We start from the raw sequence: 10,220 nt of genomic DNA on the forward strand, positions 1-10,220 counted from the left end.
GGCGGAACTTAGTTATATCCCGAGGGGGTGCCCGCCCCCTCCGGATTTGAAAAAAAAAAAAATTTACACTAAAAAAAAAAAATTTACTAATAAATAAGGTTTTTTTTAGTGTTTACCCTCCTGGCATTGAAACTTTTATTAAATTTTTACATTCGCCCCACCTGTGTCCGGGTTCAAGTTCCGCCACTGATTGTCGGTCTTTTTATAGAGACGAAAATTTAGAGTTGATTAAGAGTTGTCGTAACTTGAAAGTGCTACATTTGCGGGATGAGATTAGGAATCGTGGATTGCAAAACATTAGTTCTTATTGCAAGAATTTGAGAAAGCTTTTTATTGATTTTAATCATACATTAATGACAGAACATGGAAAAGAGTGTGAGGTGATACATAATGGAGTTATTCATATTGCAAAACATTGCGTTGAATTAGAACATTTACATATTAATGTCTCTGATATGACGAATGAAGTTATGAAGTATATTGGTAAGAAATTGAAAAAGCTTAAGGATTTTAGTTTGTATATGTGGCAGTGGACAACGAAACATGAACCAGTACTAGACTATGGGGTCCGGTCTTTGTTAATTGGTTGCAATAAACTTGAAAAGCTGGGTTTATATTCTTGGGATTATGGTGGGTGCTCGTGGTTGACAGATAAGGGTCTCGGGTTTATTGCGAAGCATGGTTGTAATTTGAGGTATCTTTATGTTAACAATATTGATGTAAAATTATCAGATGCAGGAGTTATGGAGCTGTCAAAATTGGGATATCGATGTCGGCCTAACTCGTACAACAGGGAAGTGATTATCTCTGGCCGTAATGTAAAGGGCATACCTCAACCTTGTCGGGATATTGAATAAGTTTGACATGATACGATTAGTGAGTGGGTTGTTAAGATAACACATAATCAATCAGCTTCTTTTTTGCTTGAAAGTTGCAACGACTTTGACATCTTAATATATGCCCAAGACCTGATCTTTGGTGGACGGATGTTAAGTATTGTTTTTTCATGTTTACTTTAAGGTTTAAGCTATTTATGTTGAAAAAGGTATTGATTTTTTTTATATTGGAAAATTTGGTTGTTGAATATTATTTATTAATCAGTAATGCATCCATATTCTAAAACTTGATTGTCATCATCTTTCGTTTTGTTGTTCTGTTTATGTTTGGCAGAGTGGCGAGTTTACTAGTATACCCGTGGGGGGACACCACTATTTTAAAAACTTTTAGTATAAAATATCCTTTAAATTGTATAGGACACCACTAAATTTAACCGCATGACTCCATATATTTTTCAAATTTATAGTTTTTCATTTAAATTGTTTAGTACACCACTAAATTTAAGTACTCGGACACCATATATTTTTCGAGTTTTAAGTTTTTTGAAATTAAATTACAACTAAAATAACATTCAAATATAATTAGTTGTGAAAAAAAATTTTTGGACGCATTGCGTTTTAATCCTCGAATCGCCACTGGTTTGGCAGCAATTCAAAGCTTTCCTTTTGGTGTTATACAACTGCCATGATTTTCTATTATCCTTTTTCTCCTTAGATATTTTCCTTATGTGTAAAAAATGCCTAAGAAATAGCTTTGGGGCAAATAGGTCCAAAGTCACCCAAATTGTACTTATGAACTGCCCAATTAACCATATGTCTTCTGTGTATATAAAACGTTAAATCTTACCAGAGATGATCTGCAAAAGATGGGTCAAACTTGCAGAAAATGGGGCAATATGATATTAGAACAATTGGTTAAATGGCTTAAATGTATCGTACAAGTCGTGTTTACCGTTTTGTTTATGGATGTCATTGGATTGGCTTGCTGTTGATGAATAGTTTAGCAGATGGTGTTTAGTATACAGGTATTCTTTTTTGTTTTGGGCAGGAATAACCCCTGTGCCTTTCTTTTGAATGGATGGTTATTAATATGTTGGTCAATTAAAGAGTTTTTCACAAAAGTACATACGATGGATACTAACCATCGATACACACACACATATATATATATATATAGAACCACCGATAATAACAAACCTCCGACGAGGGGGTTGGATTTTAGGTCTAGATTACTTATACCATCGACAATGGGGAACTGATTGCATATACCGGCCTTCTTGAATATGCTGACAGAAATACGCCTCCATTTGAAGAAACAACCTTTAGTCACAGGTTCCAAACTGATCAAATATGGGCAGTCAGTCTAGAGAGATTGTAAGAAAGGTTCATATGAAACCACTGACCTGATAACACATAATGCACATGATGATGATGATGATGATGATGATGATGATGATGATGATGATGATGATGATGATGATGATGATGATGATGATGATGATGATAATAATAATAATAAAGAAAAAAAAAAAAAAAAGTAGCGTTGTTGTTACGTTAAAGTCGGCCTTTTTTTGCTTCTTTTGTGTAAAATACGAATGTGGAATCTTATATGAAGTCATTATCGTCATACATTTTTGTATATTTTGTATCTGTCTATTCTGACCAAGCAAATAAAGCCAGTGGCTGCTTACCACCGAGCCTTTGATTGAGAGTGGTATGAGAGGTTGAATTTTGTTCCAGGTTCGAATCTTAGGGAGGCGAATTTTAAGGATATTATTTCACGGGTTTAAATCTCGTAGAGGGTTTTCACCAATTTTGGTTGCCTAACGGGACGAATCGGTTTCCTCCGGTGTGTGAATGTGCCGAATATGATCGGTTGGTGGTTTCTATCCCGTCCGTCAGTGATTCCAAAATCACCGTTCTAAAAAATGTATTGTGCGTGAGGAAAGGATCTTGCATGATAAAGCATCATGATTGACTTTTGAACATGTAAGATTGTCAATGTTTGCATTATTGAGCTCAACGGATTATGTGAAGCACTTTCGTACTACACTATTATTAATGAACAAAAACAAACAAAATAATTTGTTCCGAGTTATCATGTTTTGTTGTAAATCACACACATTTTAATACACGAGTTTTTCAATTTTTAGATCTGTATAATAAATAAAATAACCATAGCATTCGGCTTAATGTTGGGTACAAAATTTGCGTAAATAGAAACTGAAAGTAACCATTTCATTTAGACATATAACCAGCTTTGTAGTCTCAAAGGGGCATTGAAGATGAGCCAAGTCAATCCAACAGATGAAAACAAACCTAGATGGCTCAAAGGGATATGTTTTTCGCTCATAACGTGACAATACAAGAAGACATACTTGAGTGACTATGCACGTAAATTCATACAAAACGTTTTTTGAAAAGGCTGTGTCGCTTTGCTGGATCCTTAGGCTTGCTCTTTAACCCTCCCTTTTGTCCAGTCCTGCAAAAAAGTAAATGGGGGCGCCTCTAATGAGAAGGATCAAAACCACTCGGTGTAAAATATATAAAATCTAGAAGTACAAAATATATTTTCCAAGGAAAAATTTATATTATTCTTCCTAATTAATTAGTATTAGATTAGTTAACACAGTTGTTTCGCGACTAGCTAGCATTCGGTTGGTTTTAGTACACGTGGGAACCAAGCACTTGATGGCTCGCTTATAACGTGACAATACAAAAAGACATACTTGACTGACTAGGTAAGCACATTCATTCATTCATTCATTCATACAAAACGTTTTTTGAAAAGCTGGTGTCGCTTTGCTGGATCCTTAGGCTTGCTCTTTAACCCACCCTTTTGTCCAGTCCTGCAAAAAAAGTAAATGGCGAGCGCCTCTAATGAGAAGGATCAAAAGCAGTTAAGTATAAAATATATTTTCAGCAGAAATTGATAAAATCCTCCCTAGTTACAAAGTAACAATTAGATAACAGTTTCTTGGCGACTAGCAGTCGGTTGGTTTTAGTACACGTGGGAAACAACAAAGAGAAGAAGAAGACCATAAATAAATAAATAAATAAAAAATAAAATACAAACCTGAACTCATGATACATCATTCCTTTAGCTCCTGACATGGCACTCATAGATCCCGCAAGACGACGAGCACGAGCTTTTTGAAGTGCAATGTCATCCGTATCATCTTCTAGTATTTCTAAACCTACTAAATCATCTCCCGCACTTAACACCTGTCCGGTCATATAAACAATGAGTAACTACCCCAAGACTAGAACCTGACAGTTTTGACCCATTTAAAATTATGAGTCAAATGGGTTTATCTATCTATTTAATTAAAATAATAATGCAAACAAACCTGTAAATCCATGTTATTTATTTATTATTATTATTCAGTTTATATTAATACCATAATAATCATCAAGTATTTGTGAGTAAACCTTAACCCACACAACCCGTTTCAACCCATCCTAAAATGAACCCACTCATACTGTATGTATATATAGCAATAGAAAAAGAAATAAAACCTTTCCAAGAAGAGAAAGTTGATCCTCGAGCCGATGATAGCTCAACTCCGCCCCTGTGTCTGGAGGAGGCAGGCTTGTTATCACCTGAGGTATAATACGACAGATCTCAATACAACGCCAGTTTTAGTTGCTAATTGTGGGTCCCATTTTTTATTTTTTTTAAAAGGATGCAGCAACATAAAGCTCAAATCAGTTGATCACAAAAAGTAACAAGGGGTTACCTTGAAGCTGTAACCTTGGTCAATCAGAAACTGTTGCCTCTTCGTTGAGTAGTACATTTCCTGCAGCAGTATAAATAAATGAAATAATAATTAACCAACCAATTTGCTAATCACAAACAAAAACTAGGTTTGTCATAAAGTTGATTAAGACCGTTAACAATATTAGTATTAGTACAAGTATATTACCTGTGTATCTGTAGATACTAAGGAGTAGAAGAAAGCATTGTATTCTTCTTTACCACCCGCCATCCTATCTTGAAGACGACCCTACACACGATCATTGATTCAAAGAAAATCAGTTAACAACTTGTAGATCATCATAATAACAAAATCTGGTCAACGTTAATGGCACAATAATAACAATATAAAAATAACAAAGCCGAAAATTTACCTTGGCCCTAAGAATACGTCCAAGACGTTGAGCTTCTTGACGTCTTGAACCAGCATGTGATGATATTTGAATAATCACATTTGCCTCGGGAATATCTATCGAGTTATCACCCACCTATAATAAACAAAAGTAACGATTTCAGCACATTATAGATTCATTAAGCAGCCATATAATAATAATCCACAACCAAAATGAATAACTAAAGAGGAATTTGGGGTACAAACCTTTGAAAGAAAAACAGTGTTGACGTCCTTGCTAGTTTTAAAAGCCTCTAGTATCTTTGTCCTTTCAATATGGCTGCACGTGATATATATAAATATATATTAAATATATGCAAGATAATGATAAAAAAAAGGTTTATTTTTAAAAAACTGTAAGCCAAAACAAACCTGGTAGCACCATAGATCATCGGTTTGCGAAGTTTCATTGCATACTCAGTAAGTGCAAAAAGATTATCAGCAAAAACAATTATCTTATCTCCACGTTGCTGTTCATGAAATCTAATAAGGAACTCGCAAGCTCTGAACTTGTTAGGGTTCATCACATATAGCGCCTGCAAATTTAACCAAAAAATCACAATTTTCAGTTACAGATATAATAATAGCAAAAACAGTCACCAAAGATCTATTATTAAAAAACTCAAATGCACGAAATTATAAACCTGTTTCTTTTTTGAGTTTTCTTTCTTGAGATATTCAGCGAAAAACTCTTTGGTCATTGGGCACCAAACTTCAGCACACTGAACGTTAGCAATGAACCCTCCTTTGACCAAGTCTAGCCAATTTGCCTCGTACAGTTTTGGACCGATAAGAAAATTCAGATCCGTAATCCTTTCATCTTCTCGAACAAGTGTAGCTGCATTATTTATATACTCCCACCTCAGACAACTAGTATACAACCATCCATGTATATATACATATATACATGCCTATATACACATGTATACATATATATACACATGTATACATACATCTTACATCTATATATACACATGATATAGGGTATACATACACATGATATAGGTATACATTAATACATGTATAGACACACATATATATATAAACATGTATAGATACACATGATATAGAGTATACATACACATGATATAGGTATACATGTATAGACACACACACATATATAAACATGTATAGATACACATGATATAGGTACACATACGCATAATATAGGTATACATTAATACATACATGCATACATGCAATATATACATGTATACATACATCTATATACATCTATATATACACATAATATAGGGTATACATGCATATGATATAGGTATACATGTATACATACATACATATACATGTATAGATTCACATTATATAGGTGCACATACACATGATATAGGTATACATGTATACATGTGTACATGCATACATACAATATATATGCATATACATGTATACATACAGTATAGATGTACACATGTATACATACAATATATGTGTGTATGTGTGTGTGTAATATAGTTGTTAGAAGCGTACCGGTCAGGCCAAGCTTGCAATGGGATTTGGTGATGCTAATGACCTTACGAAACATGTGTGCAGGGACCACATGCACCTAAAACAAGCACAAGAACAAAGATCAATATTCAGTTTCATAAAACTAAGGTAAAATTCACAAAAAAAAAAAAAAATTACCTCGTCCATAAGTAGTAAACCCCATTCTCTGTTTCTAATCTCCTCGATAATCTTTTCAGATTCTTCAGATCGTTTACCACCAAAAGCAACCATGTTGTATGTGGTTACAACAACACCAGCGTTACCACGAAATCTTTCTTTACTATCAGATGTAAACCGACATATATGTTCATCCCGAATGTTTGACCATAACTTGAACTGAAAAGCCCATTGGTCAACCGAAACAGCATTTGTTGCTAAACATAGACAACTTTTCTTGATTCGGCACGCAGCAGAAACACCTACTAATGATTTCCCGGCACCGCAGGGTAAAACAATGATGCCAGACCTTGCTCTACCTGGAAATTAGGTAAAGGGTATAACATGTTAAGTCTCCCGAAGTCTAAGGGCCCGTTTATTTTTTTAATTATTAAGTTATGTTGGAGTATGAATTTATATAAGATAAATAATGTTCGTTTTATGTGCTAAATAATTGTCTGAGTAATTAAAATTACCAATTTAAACCTCTATGTGAGGTAATTATAAAAGCAGTTACTAATAAAGTTCAAAAATTTATGACAAAAAAAATGTAATTTCACACTTATTTGAATTTTTTATTAAGACGCATCTTATCAGTGTTGTAAAAGTCGGTCGACTTGGCCGAAGCGTCGGCCGATGCGTCGTTTTTTTGGGTTCTCCGTCCCGTTTTTTCTGAAAACGACTCAAAAGACGGTCAAAGCTAAAAGTTCGATCAAAGTCTGTCAAAGATGGTCAAAGTTGGTCAAAAACGGTCAAAGTCAATCAAATTTTCGTCAAGATCTGATATATTTTAAAATTAGGGTTTGTTTTCATTTTTTGAGCCGCTCTTTTCTCTGTGTCCTTACTGATTATGTACTCGGTAACATTAATTGAGTTTGAAGTTTGATTGGTTTTAAATTCAAGTTCTTATTTAAGAAATTTATGGTACATAATCAACTATTTTATGTATATATAAATATATATTTAAGAAATTATTAATAAAGTCAACGTTAGTCAACGACCGATGCGTCCACGATGCGTCCCCCGACACAGCCGACGCGTCCTTTTTAGGTCTCGACCGATGCGTCCCCGACTCGCGACTTTTACAACCTTGCATCTTATTTAATAAGTTAAAAACAAGCACCCCTTTATTACTCTCCATATTAAGTTCATTCTATTAAGATCAAATTAAACATGGCCCAAGTCTAATGCATATATCATAACCATTCTAAACAAGATTTTCATTAACATATACAGAAACACAAAAAACACAGTCGGCAGATTTTAAGGATCTGTAAAGTGTAATTACCATTTCCAAACATTTTGCTAAGACTCTTCTCTTGATAGGGACGTGGTTGTGCTTGAGGCTTTAATTCCATCTCAAGATCTGGATTAATCTGCATAAGTTTATTAGTGATTATAAATCGTAAAAAACAACAACCAATTCTAAAAATGAAAAAATAAAAACTTGATGAGAAGTCGAGTACAGTGTAAATGAAAACTTACTGTATCATTGCGAAAATCATATTCCTCCAACATGGGATAGTTTAGAGCATTTGGCAAGCATCTCTGCTTTACATTTTCAACCTGTCATCATGTAATTTTGTTAACTCCATGTATTTATATTATTATTATCTTAATTAACAATGCATAATTTCCAAATTTACAGCCTAAACGAATTCTTGTACAAGAAAATTTGAAGTACCCAAGTTAAATATATGATGAAAGATACCTGAGAAGGGTCAATTTCAAATGAATGTGCTTCTTTTTCTTCAGCTACAGCCGCTAACTGTGCTTCATTTAATAACTCATCATGTGTGCCTTCGATTTCGCCAGTTGATCTGCTAACAGTGAATCCATCACCACCCTAAAAATGTGAAAATTAGAATCAAAATTAATCCCAAAATAAGGGGATATTTAAAAGGGACTTCTAATTGTGAATGTAATTACAGGGAAGAATAAACATCGCATAAGGGCATACCTCATTAGAAATTCTTGCTCGGGATATCACTTCATCACTTAACAATCTCTTCAAAACCTGCAAAAAAGCATCAAATAAAGTAAAAAAAACTAACAGAAAATCAACAATCTGTATTCTAAACAGGAAAAAATGATGAAAAATCTTGCCTCTGGAAACGGAGATTCAACCAAGTACCGATTTTTCTTTAGTACAAGCTTCACTTTACCATAATTAGCAGTTGATGCATGAATAAAATCAATCATCTCCTTTGGTAACTTAGTTTTTGAAAGTTTGTTTAAAACAGATATAATGGTCTCGGTTTCAAGACCCACTGATACAGCCGCGTAAAGTGAATGAGGAGTGAGGTTGTATTCATGCATTGATTCTGGCCTATATAAACAAAAAACCACGCCCATAAGATACTAAAATCTCGTTTTTTTACAGAAGATTACATAGTTATTAGTGGGGATACATCATGTATTACCTGCAAACAGGTTCTGCAATAGCAATTAAGAAGTCATAAGCTTGTTTATACAACGACGAAAAGGTCTCAAGAAAGATACGGCCATCTGCGCAAGCCCATAACGGGCGATTGGCGTGGTCGGCTTTAAGTTCCAATTTAGTAAAATCTCTATTACTGCCCTCACCATCACCTTAAATACATACACAAAAATTATTTATCTGGCATCTTAATTAAACTCAAAGCCAAGGGAATAAAATACAGTCATGAGTCATAATATTCGATTAAAAATACCATCACGATTATCATCACCACCACCAAATTCTTCATAATACGCCTCTTCTTCATCAACTGCAGCTCTATACTCCTCCTGCATGATAAAACATAATTAAACCCTAATTCCTACAAATCCTAATGGTATATCAAACTTGTCGAAAATTCATTTCAGATACAAATTCATATGATTATGAATACAAAAAACTCATATTTCTACTATCATATTATGACTAACCTTTTGGACTATTGGTATTATCAAACCAATGTACATCTAAAACCCTAGAAATATAGGTATATATAATTTATAATTTATATATTATAAAGCAACATTATCATTGATATAATTAAAACAGGTTCAATAATCAGTTGATCAATGTAACTACAATATAACTTTTGTTTAGCCCTAAAAGGATTATTAGTTGAACTTTTGATCGTATGATAAAAATTGCAATTGATATCCTTATCAATTAATTAATATAACCTTGGATGATGACGATGATGATTTGTGTTTCTTGCTAGGTCTTCCACTTTTTTCACCTGTAAAAACAAAAACAGATAGTTGAATATATCTACACGGAATCTGTTTAATCGTAGAAATTTAGGTTTCGATTTATTCAGACTGTAATTAAATTGTAAATTGAAAATACCGTGTCCCATGATCGGCTCTGGATTCGTAGATAGAATCAACGATCAACGTTTTTGTGTATATATATAAGAAAATTTTCGGGTATGTATGAGTGATGATGAGAACTGAAGATCTTTATGACCGTGGGTTATAATTTATAAGGGAAGGGATTCACGTCGGTTGTGCTTGAAAACTAAGTTTCGGGTCAAGTAATTAGTGATCTTCAAACGGATCAAGTGATTAGTTTTTTCCCTTTTTTTTTCTATGCAAAAAACGG

At 33.8% G+C, this 10,220-nt stretch overlaps 2 protein-coding genes across 3 annotated transcripts; one reads left to right on the forward strand and one right to left on the reverse strand.

The window, feature by feature from the left end:
- Positions 1-353: 353 nt before the first annotated feature.
- Positions 354-857, forward strand: LOC139860499 (coronatine-insensitive protein 1-like). Its single transcript, XM_071849254.1, has one exon. The coding sequence runs from the start codon at positions 354-356 to the stop codon at positions 855-857; it is 504 nt and encodes a 167-aa protein (XP_071705355.1).
- A 2,128-nt stretch (positions 858-2,985) lies between these two features.
- Positions 2,986-10,062, reverse strand: LOC139860590 (general transcription and DNA repair factor IIH helicase/translocase subunit XPB1-like). 2 transcript variants are annotated; one of them, XM_071849337.1, is made up of 21 exons: positions 9,966-10,062; positions 9,800-9,855; positions 9,337-9,412; positions 9,067-9,235; positions 8,750-8,972; positions 8,604-8,660; positions 8,355-8,489; positions 8,129-8,209; positions 7,932-8,019; positions 6,626-6,963; positions 6,470-6,545; positions 5,629-5,822; positions 5,357-5,520; positions 5,192-5,264; positions 4,968-5,081; positions 4,763-4,843; positions 4,577-4,636; positions 4,356-4,439; positions 3,913-4,061; positions 3,610-3,685; positions 2,986-3,318 (listed from the first exon to the last, which is right to left on the reverse strand). In XM_071849337.1, the coding sequence occupies exons 1-21, from the start codon at positions 9,973-9,975 to the stop codon at positions 3,283-3,285; spliced, it is 2,340 nt and encodes a 779-aa protein (XP_071705438.1). In that variant the 5' UTR covers positions 9,976-10,062; the 3' UTR covers positions 2,986-3,282. The 2 variants fall into 2 exon arrangements, with proteins under 2 accessions (XP_071705438.1, XP_071705437.1); XM_071849336.1 differs by lacking the exon at positions 3,610-3,685.
- Positions 10,063-10,220: the final 158 nt, after the last annotated feature.

The sequence above is a fragment of the Rutidosis leptorrhynchoides genome, chromosome 7, assembly GCF_046630445.1.
Source record: "Rutidosis leptorrhynchoides isolate AG116_Rl617_1_P2 chromosome 7, CSIRO_AGI_Rlap_v1, whole genome shotgun sequence".
NCBI classification, from domain to species: Eukaryota; Viridiplantae; Streptophyta; class Magnoliopsida; order Asterales; family Asteraceae; genus Rutidosis; species Rutidosis leptorrhynchoides.